At 31.5% G+C, this 25,096-nt stretch overlaps 1 protein-coding gene across 12 annotated transcripts in view; it reads left to right on the top strand.

Moving 5' to 3' along the window:
- The window catches only part of Atg16 (Autophagy-related 16), a 792,563-nt gene that overhangs the window by 34,451 nt on the left and 733,016 nt on the right, over positions 1–25,096 (top strand). Inside the window, exon 9 of one of the 12 annotated variants that reach the window (XM_012288724.2) lies at positions 12,529–12,558. The exons of the other annotated variants lie outside the window; for them this stretch is intronic. Within the exon in view, the coding sequence (XP_012144114.1) occupies positions 12,529–12,543 (15 nt within the window). The 3' untranslated portion in view covers positions 12,544–12,558. Of the gene's footprint in view, positions 1–12,528; positions 12,559–25,096 lie in introns of those variants that run through there. 12 annotated transcript variants of the gene reach the window in all.

Here is a 25,096-nt window from a genome sequence, read left to right as displayed (position 1 = left end):
TTAGATTTTACTGACTTTGAAATATATTATCAGAGTTCACATCCTTAGTAACATTTTTCAATACATGTTATTAGTGTATGATTTAAAGTTCAGAGATATTTATAGAAGTATTTTTAAAGTGATCATTATAACATTTAGAGGAAAGGCATACTTTATTTGTTTTTTTATGATTTTCATATGCGCAGTAACTTTAAATGTGAATTTATTAATACAAGGAATACATGATAGGTTTTAAAAATTGGAGTATTTGTAAATTTTCAATTGTATATATTGGAGAAGTATTTTTTCTGTTTACTCGAGAAAAATTGTTCATGTTCAAAATTTTTTAATTTCTAAATTTCCAAAACTTTAAATCCCTAAATTTCCAAATTCCCAAGTCCCTAAGTCGCCACATTTCCAAATCCACAACTTTCCAAATTGCCAAATTAAGAAATTTCAGTATTCCCAAATCTCCGAATCCCCAAATTCCCACATTTCCAAATCCACAACCTTCCAAATTTCTAAGTTCCCAAATTTCCAAATTCTTAAGTTCAAAAATTTTCAAATTTCCAAGTTTCCAAATTTCTAAATTTCTAAATTTCTAAATTTCTAAATTTCTAAATTTCTAAATTTCCAAATTTCTAAATTTCCAAATTCCCAGATTCCCAGATTCCCAAATTTCCAAGTTTCCAAATTTCCAAATTCCCAAATTCCCAAATTCCCAAATTCCCATATTCCCAAATTCTCAAGTCCCCAAATTCCCAAACTCCCAAATTTCCAAGTTTCCAAATTCCCAAATTTCCAAATTCCCAAATTCCCAAATTCTCAAGTCCCCAAATTCTCAAATTCCCAAATTTCTAAATCCACAACCTTCCAAATTCCCTAGTTCACAAATCCCCAAATCCCCAAATCCCCAAATATCCAAGTCCCCAAATTTCCAAATCCTCAAATTCCCAAATTCCCAAATTCCCAAATTCTGAAATCTCCAAATCTTCAAAGGCCCCAAATCTCCAAATTCCAAAATCCCCAAATCTCCAAATCCTCGACTGCCTGTGTATCCGATGTTCTGAAATGTACAAACGTGCCTATGTATCCGATGTTCCAAACTGAACCTCATGTCTATTTCGTGTCTATCTATTCGATTGTTTATTTCACAAGATGAAGGCATGAGTATACAATCTTTACGAACAAGGCTGCGAGAAACAGTTCCTGACTTCTATTGGGTACACAAATTCGGGTGGAAATGAAAAACCGAGTGACTGCGGTGGTCTATTCCTCAAAAGTGACCGTAGGAAGTAATAAAAGCGATATCAACAAGAAATAGGAGACTGCAAATGAGGGACTCTACTACTAAGATTAAGGGTTCTGGCAAGCACATGTGAATAATAATAAACTAAAAATACTCGGTAGGATGTAACAACTCCTGCTGCTACAGGTAACCTATTGACTTGAACCTCCACAAAGTGTACGGATAAAGTGAAAACGATATATTATTGTATCAATAGAAACTTGGGTCGAGGTCTAATCCGCTTGCCATGGTATTGCCTTCTAAGACCCAACACAAACTGTACTGTATCAAATATCAAATGATACATACAACTTTTCTTTTATATCTAGAAATATAAAGATAGATATTTGATTGCTACCTTGTAGCAATTTCAGGAATTTGTATTTTGGATTGGCTGCATAGCTTTCATGCATGTAATACTATCTTATGTTCAAGTAAAATGGTAATAAAGATAAGGTACATGTCTGGGGTACTTAAATGGTTCAATTTTAGTACGAAGTAAAATTTTCGTCGTCAATACTGATAAGGGTGGGATTCCCTAGGGAAAGTGATGATGTAGGTCACTCTACCAATTTTAGATTATTCATTTTAACTCAGGTATTAGGTAATACTTAGGTGTTTAATCTAAGACCTAATAAATGACATCCGAGACCGATATTGAAGATGACCTAATTTCGACAGCAATCACAAAAAATACAATTGAAACGGATTATTTGTAACTAAATTAGCGTGGTGAGTCGAAACCTTTAGACGTTGTCTTATAAGGGCTTTCAAATATCGACCATTTTAGTGGTGCTATTCGTGAAAAGCCGCTAATTAAAACACAGAATTTTCCTTCTGAAACTGTTGCCGCGAGCGCTGGGTTAAATACTCTTAATTTAGTCTAATTTTCCAAGCGTATGAAATAAGCTGTTACGCGCTAAAATCTCAGACCTTTTGTTTTTATTTGTGCTCGTGAATTTAATATTCCGTGGTATTCAGGGGATTTTGTTTTGTAAGCTTGCTAATAAATTTTCTGAATCGTGCTTTTAATTGCATTTAGCAGGTACACTCAGGTGAAACGTAGGCATCTTTTTAATTGGGATGAGTGTAAGAGAGTAGTCTGTCTTTTGGGAGTGTGCAGGTTTGAACATATTTTAATGAACGAATTTCTAGGTTTTGTAGTTCAAAATAGACTTTTATTTCTTCAAGTCGTAAAATGTTTCAATTGTTAAATATTGTAATCATTAAATTTTCAATATCTTTGATCACAAATTTTTAATTTTAACATTTTTAAAATTTCAAGTTTCTAAGTTTCCAAGTTTCCAAGTTCCTAAGTTTCTAAGCTTCTGAGTTTCTAAATTTCTAAATTTCTAAATTTCTAAATTTCTAAATTTCCAAATTTCCAAATTTCCAAATTTCTAAATTTCCAAATTTCCAAATTTCCAAATTTCCAAATTTCCAAATTTCCAAATTCCCAAATTTCTAAATCCCTAAACTCTCAAATTTCCAAACTTCCATATTCCCAAATCCCCAATTCCCCAATTCCCCAATTCCCCAATTTCCCAATTTCCCAATTCCCCAATTCCCCAATTCCCCAAATTTCTAAATTTCCTACTATCTAAATATCTAAATTTTCTAATACCCAAATTTCTACATTTCCCAATTCCCAAATTTCTAAATTTCCCAGTTCCCAAATTTCTAAACTTCCCAATTCCCCAATTCCTAAATTTCCCAATTCCCAAATTTTCAAATTTCCAAGTTCCTACATATCCACATTTCTAAGTTTTCAAGTTTCCAAGTATCTAAATTTTCAAATTTCCAATTTTTTAGATTTTGAATTGTTTTAATTTTCCAATTCTCCAAATGTTCAATTCTCCAATTTCCAAATTCCCAAACTTCATAATCTATGTATAAATTTTTGAGTTTTAAAATTTTCATATTGCTGAGTTCCTAAATTTCCCAATACCCAAATCCTTAAATTCCCAACTTTTGAGGTTAGCAAATACCTAGACCCATCTATTGCCTTCAGTATAAGCATAGTTTTATTATCAGCAGACTGGAACTATAAATATGTTAACACATGAAACGGATGTTTACGCTTCTAAAGACTAGTTAGGTTGGTCAAGAAAATTTATGATGTGTGGATGATCTAGATTAGCACAAATTATATTGATCGAAGCTGAAGATATAGTGACACATTTCTTCAATATTTCATTTAATCAAATTATTGAAGACTAATAGAAAGTGGTTACTAAGGAAAAATTAAGGACTACTTGTCTGATGATAATCTATGACAGTACGGCTCCATCTTTATCTCCTGATAAATAGTGCTTGGATTACAGAGTATATTTTTCTGTCGCCTGACGTGGGTAAGAGGTGGTAAATACTGGTGTATATTAATGACTGTATAGTTTTGTTTATGAGATCTTGCAAATTTTTATGTTTCTAATTTTTCAATTTTTCAATTCTTCAATTCTTCAATTCTTCAATTCTTCAATTCTTCAATGCTTCAATTTTTCAATTCTTCAATTGTTCAATTGTTCAATTCTTCTGTTCCTCAATTCCTCAATTCCTCAATTCCTCAATTCCTCAATTCCTCAATTCTTCAAATCCTTAATTCCTCAATTCTCCAATTCCTCAATTCCTCAATTCCTCAATTCCTCAATTCCTCAATTCCTCAATTCTTCAATTCTTCAAATCCTTAATTCCTCAATTCCCCAATTCCTCAATTCCTCAATTCTTCAAATCCTTAATTCCTCAATTCCCCAATTCCTCAATTCCTCAATTCCTCAATTCCTCAATTCCTCAATTCTTCAATTCTTCAAATCCTTAATTCCTCAATTCCCCAATTCCTCAATTCCTCAATTTCTCAAGTCTTCAATTCTTCAAATCCTTAATTCCTCAATTCCTCAACTCCTCAATTCCTCAATTCTTCAAATCCTTAATTCCTCAATTCCCCAATTCCTCAATTCCTCAATTCTTCAAATCCTTAATTCCTCAATTCTCCAATTCCTCAATTCCTCAATTCCTCAATTCCTCAATTCCTCAATTCCTCAATTCTTCAATTCTTCAAATCCTTAATTCCTCAATTCCCCAATTCCTCAATTCCTCAATTCTTCAAATCCTTAATTCCTCAATTCCCCAATTCCTCAATTCCTCAATTCCTCAATTCCTCAATTCCTCAATTCTTCAATTCTTCAAATCCTTAATTCCTCAATTCCCCAATTCCTCAATTCCTCAATTTCTCAAGTCTTCAATTCTTCAAATCCTTAATTCCTCAATTCCTCAACTCTTCAATTCTTCAATTCTTCAATTTTTCAAATCTTCAAATCTTCAATTCCTCAATTCCACACTTCTTCAAGGTTTCAATTTTACTATTCTTCAATTCTTGAAATCTTTGATTTCTCAATTATTTGATCCTTTAATTTTTCATTTCATCTGTTTTTAAATTTTTCAATTGTTACATTTTTTAATTTTCGATGTGAGCATTTTAAGTACTTAAATGTTTGGACATGCAAATATTCAAATGCTCCTTCAAATATTCAAATATTCAATTATTCGAATGTTCATGTGTTTAAATCGTTAAATGTTCAAGTGTTCAAATATTCATTTAAATATTTCAGATGTTGAAATGTTGAAATATTTGAATATTCAAATATTCAAATGTTCTTTTCAATATACAAATATGCAATTATTCGAATGTTCATGTGTTTATATCGTTAAATGTTCAAGTGTTCAAATGTTCATTTAAATATTCAATTGTCCAATTGTTCATTTAAATATTCAAATGTTCAATTGTTCGAATGTTCCAACGTTAGAATATTTAAATATACTAGTCTTTGAATATTCAAGTGTTCAATGTTCATATATCTAAATATTCAGATCATAAAATGTTCAAACGACCATGCAAGAAACGCGGAAGGCTATAGTTCTGTAATTATGCACGCCAGTATAGATCTGATCTTTATTCAGCGGCAAACAGTACTTCATATACAATCATTTTTGTTACTCGGTACAGATAAGAGTTAATAAACGGAACAACCACATTAACGATGTCTACTTCTTCTTCTACTACGTCTTTCATCCCTGTGGTACAGGAAATATGTTGTCCTGATAGAAATCTCGAATGCTGGTACAGCAAGACGTTGCGAATCAACCTTCGTCCTCTTCCGATGAAGCTTACCCCCGTTTCCGTTGCAAACTCTGACCATTTTATATCTTGCGAACTCGGCAAAACGATTTCACCACTCGAATTTTTGTCACTACAAAATCATTCACTAAAGTGTGCAGAATATTTACAGATACATCACATTTTTCTGTGTGATACATCACAGTTTTCTGATTCTATGTGGTTTCTTTTTGTGGAAATATTTTAGCATAAAACTTACTTTGACCTGGATTCTCTAAGTTAATGTGATTTTTTGTTGGAGAAATTTATCAGAAAATTTACTTTGACCTTGAATCTCAAAACCAATGCAATTTTTTCTTGTTGAAGAAATTGATCACAAAATTTACTTTGACCTTGAATCTCAGAGCCTATACAATTTTTTCTTGTTGAAGAAATTTAGCACAAAATTTACTTTGATCTTGAATCTCAGAGCCTATATACTGTTTTCTTGTTGAAGAAATTTAGCACAAAATTTACTGTGATCTTGAATCTCAGAGCCTATACAATTTTTTCTTGTTGAAGAAATTTAGCACAAAATTTACTTAGACCTTGAATCTCAGAGCCTATACAATTTTTTCTTGTTGAAGAAATTTAGCACAAAATTTACTTTGACCATAATTTTCAAAATCAACGTAATTTCTTTTTGTTAAAAAAATTGTTATCAGCTTTTGTATCACTTTTTTATTATCAAGTTGTTATTCATATTAAAGCCAATATATGAATGAAAGTAGCATTGTAATTATTGTTAATTTCTGGGCAATTAATTATGACACATTTTGTCAATAAATCATTCATGGACGATATTTTTATTTTGCCATACAAAAGATTTTTCGAACAAATTTGATTTTGACACAATTTGTGTTAGACACTTACTTTTTCAATTATCAATGCACCTTTTATGATCAATAATAAAAATTGAATATCACTGCATCTTCTATTATCAATAATAAAAATTTAACATCACTGCACCTTCCATGAACAATAATAAAAATTTAACATCTTTTCTCAATAAAACGAGTTTCCACCCACAGTTCCTTCGAGACTTTTAATTCCTACATCAAGTACCATAGAATCCAACAATAAAAATATTTAACCTTGAACTCCAAGATCAGGGTCAAAAATAATTATTCAACAATTTATCATCACGTTATATTATTATTTACCGGGGACGTATAATAATGTTATTCTGGTTGCAATATATAATTTTCAGATGCCCTGTACATACTCGTACGTCATCAAAGGAACGCACCTGTTTGGAAACCGAACTGGTGCTTTGGTTATGCTATAGACGAATATATACGTGCACGTACATGTCTTGTCAGTGGTAGATAGATTGATGCATGCATAATCGATGCAAGCGTACGTGTTGAGAAAGCGTTATTGTTGAGAACATCAATTATTGGTCAGAAGTCTTGAGATGTTACTAATATTTCGTTGAATTTTACGGTGAATATTCCATGAACGATGAAATTGTAATGGCTTTTGTTGTTTAATGGACGCTGGTAGAAAGTTCTAGGTTCATGCTAGGTAGCTCTAACTTTTGGTGGACAGGAGACAATAAATACATAACTTCATATCTCTAAGGAAATTAATATTTGTTATGTTTTATACTATTAGTAATAGAACTTTACTAAGTATTTTGGAAAATTGTTTCTAAATTTATATCCATCATTCTTTATTTTTCAGTAAAATCAATTTTTTAAGATTGAGAATTTTTACTGCGATCACTGCAAAAATTATACACATTTATTTTACAGAAAATGATCCCATAAATCTCTGCAAGCAAAGAAAACTACTACAATAGAATACAAAATAATTTTATAATGATTTGTGATGATTATAGTGATTTAAACATGTTTGAACAATGTTTAAAGAGGATGTGACATATGTTACGTCTTTATTTTATCAGTTAATATAAACAAGTAATAGTTAAACGGGTAACTATATCAACGGCATTTACGTAACGGGTAATTATCTGACTGGTATTTATTGGGCAGGTATTTAGCTGACCGGTGATTAGTAGTAGGTAACTAAATATTGTGAATATTTCAGGATTTAATATTTCTTGACGATGCTGTAATATTAATAATTTATTGTATGAATTAATCATTAAGTGATTAAGATTGAAGATTTTAGGTTTGGCAAATTTGGAAACTGGAAATGTAGAAATTGAGGAACTAAGGAATTTAGAAATTTGAAAATGGGGGATTTGAAAAGTTAAGGTTTTATGATATAGAAACTTGAGAATTATTGATTTTAAAGATTGGAGTATTTGGATATTGGAGCTTCGAAAATTATAGATTTGAAAATTTGAAAATTGGAGCTTTGAAGATTGAGAAATTTGAGGATTTGACAATTTGAAAATTTGAAAATTGTGGAATTTGAGAATTTGAAAATTTAAAATTATAAATTTGAAAATTGGAGCTTTAAAAATTGAGAAATTTGAGAATTTGAAAATTGGAGCTTTGAAAATTGAAAAATTTGAGAATTTGAAAATTTGAAAATTGGGCTTTGAAAATTAAGAAATTTGAGAATTTGAAAATTTGAAAATTGGAGCTTTGAAAATTGAGGAATTTGAGAATTTGAAAATTTAAAATTATAAATTTGAAAATTGGAGCTTTCAAAATTGAGAAATTTGAGAAATTTGAAAATTTGAAAATTGGAGCTTTGAAAATTGAGAAATTTGAGAATTATAGACTTGAAAATTGGAGTTTTGAAAATAGAAAAATTTGAGGATATGAAAAGTATACAGAAAATCGAAAATTTTAATAATTCAGAAATTATGGATCTGAAAGTTTGAAAAGTACATTTAGAAATTTCTGCTAAATGAAAAATAGTTTCTTTAACCACAGCAGCATTTTAATAACGTATTTCATAACAAGGTTTCCCGCAATACAATACATAATATATTTTTTAGATAATACGAACACCGTGCAATTTATAAAAGCATTTTTAACAAGCGCGAAGGTTAAAAGAGGTGTTATTCGTTTAACAAACTGACCCGTTGATTGCTCTCTGGTCAAAGAAGTAATCTACTCTGCGATGAATCTCGTCCCAAACGTGCTATTTCACAAATAATCACAGTACATTTTTTACGAGCATTGGGACAATTCAACGAACAAATCTCGTGACTGTATAATCGACACATTGCTGCGTTTATGTCTTTTTGTCTGTTACGTATATAAACTGGAATAACACTCAGCAAACACCATCCAATTTCATTTATATTTAATTACATCTGAAATGTGTTTTACGAAATTGGATATCATTGATAATTATGGTAGTTTGCTGATTACGGATTTTGGAAATTTATGAAATTTATGAAATTTGTGAAATTTGTGACATATGTGAAATATGTTAAATATATGAAATTTGTGAAACATGTGATATATGTGACATATGTGGCGTATGTGAAATATGTGACATATGTGACATATGTGAAATATGTGACATATGTCAAATATGTGAAATTTGTGAAACATGTGACATATGTGATGTATGTGATGCATGTGACATATGTGACATATGTGACATATGTGAAATATGTGAGATATATGAAATATGTGAAATATGTGAAATATGTGAAATTTGTGAAATTTGGAAATATGAGAATGCGAATGGAAATTTGAGAATTTGAGACTTTAGAAATATAAAAATTTGGGATTTTGCGAATTTAGGAATTTGGAAATTTAGAAATTTAGAAATTTGGAAATTTGGAAATTTGGAAATTTGGAAATTTGGAAATTTGGAAATTTGGAAATTTGGAAATTTGGAAATTTGGAAATTTGGAAATTTGGAAATTTGGAAATTTGGAAATTTGGAAATTTGGAAATTTGGAAATTTGGAAATTTAGAAATTTGGAAATTTGGAAATTTGGAAATTTGGAAATTTGGAAATTTGGAAATTTGGAAATTTGGAAATTTGAAAATTTTGAAAGTTGTGCACTTAGGACTTTGAAAGGTTCGTCGCATGAAAATTGAGTAATTTGAAGATTCAGACACTTAAACATCACAAATCCTCTAATTTTTTTAGATTTCAAATTTTAAATATTTCAGTTTCCAAATATTTCAAAAACTTCACATCCCTATCCTCAAATTTTCTAAATTTCAATTTCAACAATATTTAAAAAATGTTCCTTTCCATAAACCTTTACGTTGCAACCGTTTCCTCAACAAAACCTCCGCATTAACCATAAACCACAAACAGGAAATATAAAACCTCCAAACCCTCAAACTTTCCTGACTCCTTCCTTCAAATTAAAACATTAAATCTCGAATAGCCTCTTCCTCACCTTGAACGACATAACAAACCCGAAGTCCAGGTTACAGGTCTGACAAGTTATTTGAAACTGTGCAATGAGCAGATAAGAGAATGCTACCCGGTAAAATAATACAGGCAGATTGTAATCCCGGCGTGACTCGTGACAAGCTGACTTATTAAGGATGACTAAGCAACTGAAACGGAAAGTTCACGGATTGTTACGATCGATAACGGGTTACATATCTCCCGATACTATCGAACGATTTCACTGTGCGGCAAGAAATAAATTGAGCTGCCACTCTACGCATCCAACACACTCTCATCGTTATCGAGAGCACGCTTACTTTCGTTTTACCCTCGCATTCTGTGCAATCAACGTCCTCTTGCTAGCTCCGTCTCTAGTTTCAACGTCGAATTTTTTTCGACCCCTTGTTGCGGTTGTATTTTCTCGTCCGTAAGTTGAGAACTTGAAACTCAAGGAACGTCGAGGGTTGCAATATCGATTGAAGTTCCTCGATCGCTCCGGGCGTTAACGACGCGTTCAGACTGTGAGATTCGTTCGAATCGGAAAGTTTCGATGTTCTTAACGGTATTCTGCTCGTGAATCCGTTGAAATTCAAGTGCTTTTAGAAAATACCTGGTGTACATTTTTAGGAACTATAAAAACGATATATTTCTGCCAGGTGTTCGTCGAGTACACTGTGCAACACGTACAGTCAAGCAGATTTTCACGTATAGATAGGGAATCTACAGGCTATTTCAGTAAGGGTAGGAAATAGTTCTGTACATTTTTAGAAATGGTAAAAACGATATTTTTGTGGCAGGTGTTCGTGGAGTACACTGTATAACAGGTATAGTTAAGCAGATTCTCATATATCAATTAGGGATCTACAGGTTGTTTCAGTAAGGGTAGAAAATATTGTAGTTCTGTACACTTTTAGAAACTAGAAAAATGATATATTTAGCGCAAATGTTTGTGGAGTACACTGTGTAACACGTATAGTCAATCAGATTTTCATATATCGATTAGGGATCTACAGGTTCTTTCAATAAGGGTGTAAATTAGATTTTAACGTTCCGATTAGGATTCTGGAAATTGTTGCAATAAGGGAGTAGAACAAATTTACACGTATCAATTAGGAATCTACAGGTCATTTCAATAATTATGTAACACATGTTTCTATGTACTGATGAGGAGCCTATAGGTCATTTCAATAAAGGTGCAAAATAAATTTTCACGTACTGATCAGAAATCTGCAAGTCCTTTTAGTACGAGAGTAGATATTCACGTACCGATTAGGAATCTGTAGATGACTTCAGTAAGGACGTAAAACAGACTTTCACTTACCCATAAGGAATCTACAGGTTGTTCCAATAAGGGTGTAAAACAGACTCTCACGTACCGATGAGAAATCTGCAAGTCCTCTCAATAAGTGAGTAAAGCAGATATTCACCCATTAGAAATCTGTAGATGACTTCAATATCAATGTAAAACAAGGTTTAACGAAATCTACAGGTCGTTTCAAAAAAAGAATACAACAATCTTTTATATGAAAGCAATCAACTCTCAATTCTTTGTACTTTGACAACTTTGACATTTGATTTACATAATTTACCTGAATTAATGCACTCATATTGCTTTATTTAGGTACGTCACTATGTGACATGTGACGCACACATAATTTACCTAAATTAATGCACTCATATTTCTTTGTTTAGGTGCGTCAATATGTGACATATGACACACACATAATTTACCTAAATTAATGCACTCATATTGCATTGTTTAGGTGCGTCAATATGTGACATATGACACACACATAATTTACCTAATTTAATGCACTCATATTGCATTGTTTAGGTGCGTCAATATGTGACATATGACACACATATAATTTACCTAAATTTTTGCACTCATATTGCATTGCTTAGGTGTGTCACTATGTGACATGTGACACACACATAATTTACCTAAACTAATGCACTCATATTGCTTTGCTTATGTGCGTCACTATGTGACATGTGACGCACACATAATTTACCTAAATTAATGCACTTATATCGCCTTCTTTAGGTGCGTCATATTGACGCACCTAAATTTTTACTATATTTCAATTTGAAATATTCAGTCCAATACTTCGCAAAGTCAACAAAGAACACAAAATTGAAACAACACTTAAACTTCCATTATTTGTTTTAATATTCTAAGCACGAATTATTACCAACACCCCCGACAAATTACACAGCAAGGGGTTAAACCCAACCCGATAACTCTTGTTTCGTCCTCGATGATGCTGCGGTCCTTCCGAACGTGGTGCAGTAAGTAATTTAGCGATCTTCGGGGGGTCGTGTCCCATCTTCGGCGTGGAAAATGCAAATTGTCTTTCGACGACGGATCGTTGAATCCTCTTGAGATCTGCCGTGGCACGGCTCGTTTTGCGATGAGAAGCCTAGAACCGCGGGCGATTTTCATCCAGACATTCTCAATCTTCATCGCAACGCTTAGCAGTCGACGTAAATGAATTCCCTGCGTTGCCGGATGCATACGTAAAAACGGAAGGACCTAAGTCACGTTCCCGATGCTTTTCCTATCGATGCTTCGTGTCGCTTCCTTTAAATGCTACCCTCGTTCGCAAGCACCTCTATTGGCTTAATAGAATGTGGCTGCGATGTAACGAATAGGAATTTTTCTACCCTCCTCGTAAATAAACGTAGGGCTGTCTCGGGAGTTGTTGCGTATACTCGAGGGGATGTGAATCAAATTTATCGTCTGAAGGTACCACGTAATTTCATTGCATATACCGGTGTGAAAATTTTCATGCAATATTTTCTGTCTTCCTTTGTTTAATAGGTGGACTTCTTGTAGGTTGATTTGGACTGATGTTTAACTCCCTTAAGGATGGAAGTTTTCAAGGAATGTTGTCTTAGAAACTCATCATTTATTATACTGTGATTTTTAAAACTTTTGAAACTTGTAAAAGTGACAGGATGAATTTGTTTACTTATGAAGCTCGATTGATGTTAAAAGGAAGAGGTTGATTTGAAAGCTGGTGTCTGATTTTAACCCTCTTAAGGATGGAAGTTTTCAAGGAATGTTTTTTTAGAAATTCGTCATTTATTATATTGGGATATTTAAAACTTTTGAAACTTTTAAAAGTAACATGATGAGTTTGTTTACTTATGGAGCTCCATTAATGTTAAAAGAAAGAGGTTGATTTGGAATCTGGTGTCTGATTTTGACCCCTCCCCCCCCCCCCCCCCCAGATGGAAGTTTTCAAGGAATGTTTTTTTATAAACTCGTCATTTATTATATTGTGATATTTAAAACTTTTGAAACTTTTAAAAGTAACATAATGAATTTGTTTCCTTATGAAGCTCGATTGATGTGGAAAGAAAGAAGATATTCAGGGGTGGAATATTAGAAATTTCTGAATAACATATTTTATGAAACTCTCTTTAATACATTTTATATTACACAATTTTATACATGTTCAGTTAGTATATGAGTACTAATTTTCTACCAAAAACAATTTGTTAAAATGCAAGGTTAGTGAGGGTGGTTCAATAGTCTTTTCCGTTCTCAGCCTCCACGATGAGACTTCAAATTTTTTACCTTTAACTTTGATATACTAATCCTAATAAACTTTTTATATACTAATTTTTTTTAGAGGGTGAAAAAGAAAATTTACTTCGAGCCAGCCTATATGCGACACAATATGCCATAAATCTTGCTGGAATTTTTAATATTTTTTTTTTTTAGTACACAATTTTAAGGTTCATAATTTATAGTTGGTATGTTAATTTAACATTACGTGTTTTGTGACATTGAATTTGTTAGTTAGAGCGGTTCAATAATTTTTTTCGTTCTCGGCCTCCTCAATGAGACTTCAAATTTTTTACCTTAAACTTTGATGTACTAATACTAATAAACTTTTTATGTAATAATTTTTAGAGGGTGAAAAAGAAAATTTATTTCGAGCCACCCTATATGCGACACAATATGCCATAAATTTTACTGGAATTTTTAATATGTTTTTTTCTAGTATGTAATTTGAAGGTTCATAATTTATAGTCGGTATGATAATTTAACATTACATGTTTTGTTACATTGAATTTGTTACATCTGTACATTGAATATCTGTTAAATCAGAAACGGGTTAATCATCCGTTTAATAATCGAGCAAGTATGGAAATCTGTTAGCATTGAGGGAAAGACGCAATATCTTTAGCCTTTCGGTGCCGTTAATTTCACGGTCTGTATAAGGGTCGGTAGGAAACAGTTCGGCAAAGGAGAAGAGCGAAAACTGCTGTTGGTATTGGACCCGGTCTGTTTATTAGCCCATTTATGGTAGACGCCGAGCCGTGGCCATAAAACACAAAGAAACACGTCTGGTTATTGCGTTCCGTGGCGGTGCGTGGGACCCTAAAACAAACGCTGAGAAATTTATGCATTCACTTAACTGTGGCCGCTAGTTCCACGCGAACATTTGGGGTATAGGCTTCTGCTAGGGGGTTGGGGGTTGCCGGCATTGCTTACAACGACAAAACTTCACGAGTACCGTGAATAGAGTGTATACGACCAACATCCCGCTTAAATGAGAACTAATTTCATGCTGCGAATGGTCGGTTGTTTACATCATTTTATCACGTCCGTTCAATGGAGTAATGCTTGTTTTGTTTCCGAAAAGCACTACCGTTGTCGCAAGTAGAGTGATAAACTGACACCGCTGCATTGTTCGTTTTATTCTTGAAATGTTTCAGTTTCTACGAATTTCACTGTTATTAAAATCACCTTCAAGATATTACTATTGTCACTTAGTGGTTTCAGGGTGATTCGCAAGTCTTAAAATTTATCTTGAGTTTAAAATTTGGATATTTAGGTTTTTACCGTTTTTTAAATTTGCAGGATTTCTGAATTCTCAAGATTCTAAATTTTATTTACAACCTTAATAAGTTGACAGCCATAGAATTTTCAAAACTTGAGAGATTGTAAATTAATTTGGTGATTCAACTTTGAAAGATTAGATCTGAGAGTGAGGAAATTCTACAGTGTCAAATTTTGGAAATTTTGTAATCTTGAAATGAAAAATTTTGAGAACTGTGGAATCTGAAAATTTGTGTTAGAAATTTTAGAAATTGTCGACTGGATATTTGGAAATTTGGTAATTCACTAAACTCGACACAGTTTCATACTGTCGCAACAATTTCAAAATTTCGCCCTCAAAATATCTTAGAAGTAACCTCACCTAAAACACCTTAACAAAAACCTCCAATTTCGCATTAAGCGCATAATACACATTTTCCTCAGTTGTCACGCAACGTGTCAACGTACTCGTCATGCATCGAAACGGTTAATTCGACGCGTGTATCGGAGAGGGTAATCGATTGCAGGTCGTAGATCAACCCGAGTATTGTCTCTATTGTAACGTTATCGTCTGTTGATGTACATCGCCGAACGTTACGCAAACAAATTAAAGGGAGAACGTCATTACGCCATTAACGATCGTGCGGGGTCTTTCACGGTGTTTACAACGTCGTGAGGGTGTTGCTTAACTGGCCTAGGAATTAGGAGAAGGGTTGAAGGAGAGTGTCGAATGTTCGGGACACCGTAAAGGTGGAAACGGGGGAGGCTCAGCCAACTCGATCGGCCAACACTCTGTGTACATGTGTATATGTACACTGTGTGCATATGTTCGTGTCTGACGGGAAATTCAGTATGTGTATATTTGCACGATGGTCCGTGCGTGTTTGGCGAGATGTATCACTTATGTGGATATGTCGTATGTGACGAAAAATGTCATACTTGCAGATGCAGGTGCATTTGGTGAAATGTATGTGTATATCACTTATGTGACGAAAAATTTTACATGTGAACTAATCTAAATTCGTATGTGTGTATGCGTACTACTTGAATATGTTCAGGTGTATTTGTCCAGAAATTCTGATATGTGTACATCTACACGTGGGTTCGTGTGTCCAAGGAGAAGTGTATATTGCACGAATAAACCTCTCAATTATCTAACCTCCACTTAACAGGAAAATCGATAAAAATTATTTATGCACCGTATACTTTCCTCTTTTGTACTAATCAACAGAAATACATGAAATAACAGTTGAATATTGGAGAAACAACATATTACGTGAAATAGAAAATCTTGATCCTGATCGGTTAGATAGCTGACGGTTAATGGTATTTGCTTGGCGATAGATAGCAGACCAACCAGCAACGGCGTGCAACACGTAGTTCGGATTACTTGGACGACTTGGATGAGTAACGAGAAGTGGGATCGACAGTACGTATGTTTGCATTGCTGGAATAGTTACGTGAAACGACGTAGTGAATTCTACCGTTTCGAAGTATGCAAACTTGTGTTTATGGTTGTTCGCTTCTGGAATTTCGGGTACGGTTGTACAAACAACGCCGACACCGCTCTTGGCTCTTGCTGTGGCTTTTTTTAACGAGAATGTTATATCGAGAGCTTCAAGAAACGTTTCTATTGCTTACTGTTTTATTAATTTTTTGAGCCTTATGATTAAAATGCTGCAAGCCCATTTTTTTTAGGAAAATTTAATTTTACATTCTTTAGTTGAGTGAAGCAAAAAAATTTTAGAAATGTGGGGATTGAAATTATTTAAGAAATGGACCATATTCATTATTCACAAAATTGTAGTTCGTGAATATTTTATTTGATAAAATTCGTGAAATGGTTCCTCTTGTTAAGAATATCCGTTTGTGTAAAGAATGGAAGATCAGCTTCGTTTATTAATGTAATTGCATTTCTTGACAATGTGGAAATAAGAAGTAACACATGTGATAACACAAGTTGCAGTAACACCGAAAATAATAATTCTCATATGTAACACAACATGTATTACATGTATGAAATATGTTGTACAAGCTGATACATTTAACACATATGTGAACAGTTGAAACATATAACACATATGTGAACATTTGATACATATAACACATATGTGGACAGTTGATACCTTTAACACATGTGTGGAAAGTCGATACATTTAACATATATGTGGAAAGTTGATACCTTTAACACATGTGTGGAAAGTCGATACATTTAACACATGTGTGGAAAATCGATACATTTAACATATATGTGCAAAGTTGATATATGTGGAATGAACATGAACACATATGTGGAAACTTGATACATTGAACACATATGTGGAGAGTTGATACATTGAACACATATGTGGAAACTTGATACATTGAACACAAATGTGGAAACTTGATACCTTTATCACATATGTGGAAAGTTGATACATTTACTAGATTTGTAGAAAGTTGATGCATTTAGTAGATATGTAGAAAGCTGATACCTTTAACACACATGTGGAAACTTGATACTTTTATCACATATGTGGAAACTTGATATAATTAATAAATATGTAGAAAGTTGATACATTTAATAGATATGTAGAAAGTTGATACCTTTAACACATATGTGGAAACTTGATATATTTAATAGATATGTGGAAACTTGATACATTTAATAGATACATAGAAAATTGATACCTTTAACCCATATGTGGAAAGTTGATATTCTGGCACAACGTCAGTAAATTACGCACTTTAGACTGGCGGTCCTCCAAAGCGGCTATATGTACCCAGCCATAGTAGATGTACGAAAAAGTGATGCTCGAGATGCGTTTAAGCAGCGTGCCAGCTTTAAGATGTCTGACAGGAAGACGAGGGTGCTTCTATCTCCTCTAAACTTCTCTTGCTACGCGCTGACTCACTGTCACCAGCCAGACAACGTTTCACGCAAGACGCAGGTTTGCGTTCAGCCTGTGGCAGTCGCTCTACGTGACATTTATGGTACAACCTGGTGACAAATGAAACGTCACTGATAAGGGACGCTCGGCAAATTAATGCGCCGCTCCTGTTGGAGTAATAACGGCCGCTTTACTCAGCCGCGATGACGAACCAGACGCTCCAGCCTCGACGGCCCACATTGTTAATCTTTTAATGGATATTAATCGACTTCTGTCGATAACCTGAACGCTCTAATCCTTCGAGTACAAATCTGTTGTATGTCAACATGTAACTGTGTAATTTGGAATCGTTGCGTTGTAATGTTTGGCCACTTTTGTGGTGTGATGTGGAGTCACATGTGTGATATGTGAAGTCACATTTGTGATATCATGTGGAGTCACGTGTGTGATATGTGGAGTCACGTTTGTGATATCATGTGGAGTCACGTATATGATATCATATGAAGTCACGTTTGTGATATGATGTTTAATTATAGTATTGATTTAATATACAATCACGTTTGTGATATGTCATGTTTGAGATATGATGTTCAGTCACAGTGTTGATTTAATATTCAGTCACATATGTGATGTGATGTGTTCACACAATTGACTTAATACTCGGTCATGTGATTAGTCTCAGACTATGTTCGTGTTATAAACCTATATCGTTTGTCGTAGTTATAACTAGTTCTAGAACTAGTGTGAAAGTTAGCTGAAGTGGATACCTTGTGTGGATTCATGTGTGGCGTTATTTTGAGTGAATTGCAAACTGCTATCAGCAGAGAACGTGAAGTTTACAGTAAACATACCTGTGTAAAATGGACGTTTGTTTTGAAATCAAAAATGAAGTTGAAAAATAAATAAAAGTATGATGGAACATGAAGTAATATATTTGTTCTTTAGCTGCATGCAAATCAGACTTCAAAAACACTTCAACATGTTCTGTTATTGAACTTATCGTGTAATGGTTTTTTACTTTGATATAAATGGAGTTGGAAAATGGATAAATGATAAAACATAAATTATTGTCCGTATTATTTGTGTAATTGAATGTCTGACTATGCATGGTTCTTTCTACTGCGACATTGTCAGCTTTATTTCTAAATTTACCTGGCAATTATATTGGTATACGGATAATTAAACCTAACCTAACCAAACCATTTTCTTTATCATTAATTTTGTTTCACATAAATATAATTCTTCTAAACAAATATTTATTAATAAAAAAGAAATAAATTAATGTGAGTGCATTTTCGTTGCGTTTCGCAAAATATAATCGATTTTATAGATTGCTATGACAACAACAGTTTAACGTCATTCGGCTTGCAAATTTCTGTATAAATACATTTGTAATGCTGGCATAATAATACCTGTAATTTTCACCTGTGATTGTTCGCATGTTTAGCTTAAATTTCAATGTACTTTCAAAATTCGTTACCTTTAGCTTATTTTCAGAGCACAGGTGCTGCGGAATACCTTTGATCTACATTGTTTGTTACATATTTGCAATGCAGCAGCCGATGTGTTATTTAAAGTAAAATAAACTTCGTTTGGGTATTGCATAATTTACGTTGCTATTTCAGCTACGCATTTTCATGTTGATCGTTCGGTAATTATGGTATAAGGTGATACGCGTTTTCGGTAACACGATCACGATGAAAATTGTGATTAACATACAAATTTTAACGATGTCGTTTGACGGTCAAATAATTGTAATTGTTTATGGGAAATGAGAACAGAATAGGTTTATAGAGAACATGGCGATATAACAACAGTGCTGGTAGATTTTTGGTTTGTCACTTTTAAGATCTATTAATTCGCAAATATAGGAAATTGGGAAGTTGGGAAAATTGAGGGATTTAGAGGTTTAGAAATTTTGGAATTTACAGATTTAGGGATTTGGTAATTTGGGAATTTATAAATTTGGAGATTTATAGGTTTAGAGATTTGGGGATTTGGGGATTTGGGAATTTAGGAATTTGGAGATTTACAGTTGTGGAGATTTAGGAATTTGTAAATTTAGAAATTTCGAGATTTACAGATCTAGAGATTTAGTGATTTGCGAATTTAGAAATTTCGAGATTTAATGACCTAGAGATTTAGGGATTTGGGAATTTAGAAATTTGGAGATTTACAGATCTAGAGATTTAGGAATTTGGAGATTTAGGAAATTGGAAATTTAGGACTTTCAAAATTAAGGAATGTGGACATTTCGGAAATTGGAAATTTGGGAATCTAAAATTTTAGAAATTAAGAATTTTAGGGAACTGGAAACTTGGGACTTTGTAAATTTAGAAATTAGGAAATTTAGGAAATTTAGGAAATTTAGGAAATTTAGGATATTTAGGAAATTTAGGGAATAGAGGAAATCGAGAAAATTTAGGGAATTGGAAATTTAGAAATTTAGAAATTTGAAATTTGAAATTTCGTAATTTAGAAATTAGGAAATTGAGAATTTGAAAATTTAGAAATTAGGAATTTTAGGAAATTTAGGAAATTTGGGAAATAGGGAATTTGAAGAATTGGAAATTTAGAAATTTGAAAATTTATGAAATTGGGAATTTGAAAATTCAGAAATTAGGAAATTTAGGGAACTGGAAATTAATGAATTTGAAAACATTTAGAAATTTAAAAATTGAAGGATTTGGAGTTTTATTAATTTGGGAACTTGGAAATTTCGATATTTGAAAATTAAAGAGTCCACTTTAGGTATCTGGAAATTCAAAAATTTGAAATCTTACTGTTTCTTCAGAAAATTTGAAAATTCAAACATCTTTCGATTTAGAAATCTAAAATTTGGATAAATTGTAAATTGATAAATTTCAGGATTAGTACATTTAAGATATTTCCCAAATTTTAAATATGTAAACTTCACAGTTGGAAATTATAAAACTTGACATTTGTAAAATAAAGAAATATACAAAATTTGAAAATTTGAAACTCAAACGAATTGATAATTGATAATTGATAACTAGTTATTATGATTTTATTATTACTAAATGAAATTTTATCTAAAATTAATAATACATGAAATTTCATATGAAAGTATTTAATTCTACATTACGTAATTTATATTATGATTCTGTAGACTTAAGGACTGGTGATTTGGAAGTTTGAGTTCATACATTTTTGTCGTAATAACAATTCAAAAATAAAATATACATATACATCAGTCAATTAACATTTAACATTAACAGTCCATGAACATTTCATAAAAGTATTATACAACGAATTGCAGGTATTTCACATGTTATTTCTCTTTGACTCTATATCCTTTGACTCCATTTTCCTTCGAGCATAGAAGAGTGAGAAAAATCGCGACAGTGGTTGTGACTGAAAATAATGATAAATAACGATCGTGTTCCATTAAGATAAATCGGCAGGTAATGGAGTCAGTGGATTGTAACTGACAGTGCAGTGATTGGATAAGCTATCACCGAACGAAGCGGTTCGCATTATGCGGAGCATATGTGCTGTATACAATGTTTTGTTTGACGGCGACGCTGGAAACTTTTCAAACATGCACACATTATCGTCTACTGGGGGAACCGTGCTGTATTTTCTGCTTTCGGTGAAAATTATCGGCAGAAAACTCATCATTATGAGGCGTCCTTTGATGCTTTTGTGTAATTGTGCTCTGTTCATTTATTGAACACTTTTATTTTCAATTTTTGGGTCTTTGTGGAGTGAAGCTTTATGTTGGTGCTATTTACTGGATTTTGGGAGATTACACTTTCTGGTATAATTTTAACAGTCATATTTTTGTAGTTAATTTGTGAGATGACAGTGATGGATGAAATTGAAAAATTGCTATTTGACTTGTAGTTAGAAATTTAGAAATGAATACTGGGGTGGTTTAGATATTTAGAATATAATTGTAAGAAAAATTAGGGGTTGATAAATTAAAAATGGCAAGGTTTAGAAATTTATAAATTAACAATGGTAAAATTTAGAAATTTAGAAATTAGGTATAGCAAGATTTAGAAATTAAGAAATTTACAATGGTATAATTAAAAAAAGTTACAAATTAACAATGGAAGGATTTAAACATTTTTCAATTCTTCCATTTTTCAACTTTTCAATTTTTCAATATTTCAATTTTTCAATTTTTCAATTTTTCAATTTTTCAATTTTTCAATTTTTCAATGTCTCAATTTCTCAATTTTTCAATTTTTCAATTTTTCAATTTTTCAATTTTTCAATATCTTAATTTCTCAATTTCTCAATTTTTCAATTTTTCAATTTTTCAATTTCTCGATTCCTCAATTTTTCAATTTTTCAATTTTTCAATTTCTCAATTCCTCAATTTTTCAATTTTTCAATTTTTCCATTTTTCAATATTTCAATTTTTCAATTTTTCAATTTTTCAATGTCTCAATTTCTCAATTTTTCAATTTTTCAATTTCTCGATTCCTCAATTTTTCAATTTTTCCATTTTTCAATATTTCAATTTTTCAATTTTTCAATTTTTCAATTTTTCAATTTTTCAATGTCTCAATTTCTCAATTTTTCAATTTTTCAATTTTTCAATTTCTTAATTTCTCAATTTCTCAATTTTTCAATTTTTCAATTTCTCGATTCCTCAATTTTTCAATTTTTCAATTTTTCAATTTTTCAGGTTTGCAATTCTTCAATTCTTCAATTCTTCAATTCTTCAATTTCTCAAGTTTGCAATTCTTCAATTCTTCAATTCTTCAATTCTTCAATTTTTCAATTTCACCATTACCCAACGTGCATCTTAAAGTTTATAAATTAGAAAGTCGTCAAATTTGCAAAACTGAAAGTTGCAAAGTTACCAAATATACAAATTGTTAAATTCTCCAATCACTATATTTTTACTTGTCGTGCAGTGAATCGATCATCACTATCCGAATCATTTTCACAAAAAAATTTGCAAAGAAATACAAAAATTCTGAGAAAAATATTCTGCAAATTACATCTTTCAATTTCAAAACAGTTTGCATGTTTCAAGTTTCTACATTTTTATACTTGAAAATGACCAAATTTCGAATATCCAAATTAGTACATCAAAAAATTTAATGCTTACAAATCTATAAATCCCCAAATTCAAATATTTGATTCTACTAATACTATAAATATTTTTCAGATAAGCTTAAAAATGTAGAAGATAAAAATTTTTAACTGGTCATAAAGCATGTACACGTAACTGTAAATTTATAAACTTTTGCAACGAACGTCCGGTCGTTAATAATTTGCGCATTTTACGTTAACGCCTGCACGCTATGAAAAATTAAAATTGAGTAACTTGAGCGATCCTGGATTGAAGCGTTTCTTTGACGTATTAAAAATGGAAGATTAATAATTCGATGCTCATTAAAAGCGCTTTCACGAACGCTTCATAGGGTGGTACGTTTGAAAAGCTGACTTCAAACGAAGTTGAAGCTGAAGTATCAATTTTTCCGTTGCTTTTGCACGCGAAATTTAATTAGTACAGTTCGGAGTATTTATGCAGTGTTAAAAGCTCGTCGTCGCCTGGAACAAGATTTTTAAAAGGGTAAATGAATTTTCAGAAATATAGGTACAAACAATTCGTTATTCACTGCTGGGTAAATGAACAAAAGCAATGCCATATTTGTAAACAAACACAATCTAGATATTTTTTATTTGTCATATCCTATTTCTAAATTTTTTATTTCTAGATTTGTAACTATACAGAATTCTATATTTTTTAGTTTTAGGTTTTTATTTTTTTGCAATTTAAAATTTTATTTCTTAATTTTCTTAATTTTATAAGTTTCTTAAATTTCTTAAATTTCTTAATTTTCTTAATTTTCTTAATTTTCTTAATTTTCTTAAATTTCTTAAATTTCTTAAATTTCTTAAATTTTCTAAATTTCTTAAATTACTTAAATTTCTTAATTTTCTTAATTTTCTTTATTTTCCCAATTTTCTTAATTTTCTTAATGTTCTTAATTTTCTAAATTTTTTGAATATCTTAAATTTCTTAATCTTTTGAACTTTCTTAACTTTTTTAATTCTCTTCACTTTCTTAATTTTTTTACTTTTCTTCATTTTCTTAATTCTCTTCATTATCTTTTTTTTTACCTCATTTCTAAATTTCTAAATCTTACCACTGATCATTTCAAAGTTGAAAAATTAAAAAATTGCCAAAATTTGAAAATACATAATCGTAAAATTTTGGCACAAAAATTTACAAATTTAAAAATATTTAAAATCCAAATTCTCGCACATTAAAATTTGGAAACATGTAAGTAATAAGGGAGTAGAAAATTTTCACATATTATTCCATCATGCAAATTTCCAATTTCACAAATTGAAATCCTACAAAATTTTCGTACATAAATTTTCAAACTTAATCATTACATGCCTTAATTTTTTATCATGTATTATAATTTCAAAATGATTGGACCTGAAATGTTGACATCTGTCGTATTAACCCCTACATAATATTAAAAAATAACTGTAAATATCGCGAATATTAAGTTCATCGATCGCTTATATTTTACAGACTTGAAACTACTACATAACATAAGTACGTAAACATAATGAATTACGCGATTAAACGAACATCGTTATGTATACACGTACATTTAGATCAAATAAAAGTTTAATCACACTTTAATTAAAGCACAGTCTAGGTGGTTGGAAGCTCAGTTCGAATTGTTTTTGCACCCCCATAAATTGTGCCTCATTCGTCGAAAACAAGGAACTGTCGTCTAGATTTATGCGCTGCAAAAGAAGAAACAGCAATTTTGGTGTACTCGCATAAAATACCAGTGTTCACATACATCACTAGGCACAACTCAGAACCACAATTATTTCAGTTGTTTATCTCTGTTTGCTGAGTGTTCTGTGTCAGTTATATTCATTTTGTTATGTTAAATAATTTGATACAGAATTTATAGGTTCTCTTGCGTTAATATATGTATGTAAGCCAAAGTGACGAATATATTTGTATATTATACATGGTTTTTAAAATTTGCATTTACTAGTTTGTAAAAAAGTTAACTTGGAGTCACCTTTGTGTTATAGAAATATATTTTTTAAATTAGTGGAAAGTCGGTTATGAAAAATCTTGGTTAATAAATTTGTTTATTTTATTTAATGAATCTTTCAGTTTCTAAATTTCTTAATTCTTACATTCCCAAATTTCTGAATTTTCTCATTTTCAAATTTTCACTTTTCTGAATTTTTCAAATTGTTAAATTTTTTACTTGAAATATTAAAATTTTTAATAGTATTATATTTAGAAATCTTCCAATTACAAAGTTAAAAAAATTCTCACACTTTCAAATTTGACAAATTCTCATTTTTGAAAGTTTTCAAGCTACAAAATTTCCAAATTTCTAAACACTAAATCTCCTTTCTTTTAATTTATCAAAGCAAAGCTTTTGAAGTTTTCAAATTCCGGATATTCTAATTTAAGAGAAAAGAGACATCACAATTTATCTTCCTATATCGATCCATCAATTAATATAGTATATGATTAAATATGCTTTAATCAGATTTCACTGAATTTCGTCAAACATATTACAAATTATAGTATAATCCAATATTCCCAGGTCTGATACATTACATTTCTAGTAATTGTAATGAGATATTATACATTGAAACTGAATATATTAAATTTATTAAATACCATGGTTGCAAATGTTCGAGGA

Source organism: Megachile rotundata, chromosome 14 (genome assembly GCF_050947335.1).
Source record: "Megachile rotundata isolate GNS110a chromosome 14, iyMegRotu1, whole genome shotgun sequence".
Classification (NCBI taxonomy): domain Eukaryota; kingdom Metazoa; phylum Arthropoda; class Insecta; order Hymenoptera; family Megachilidae; genus Megachile; species Megachile rotundata.
This window is presented reverse-complemented; position numbering and strand designations above follow the sequence as displayed.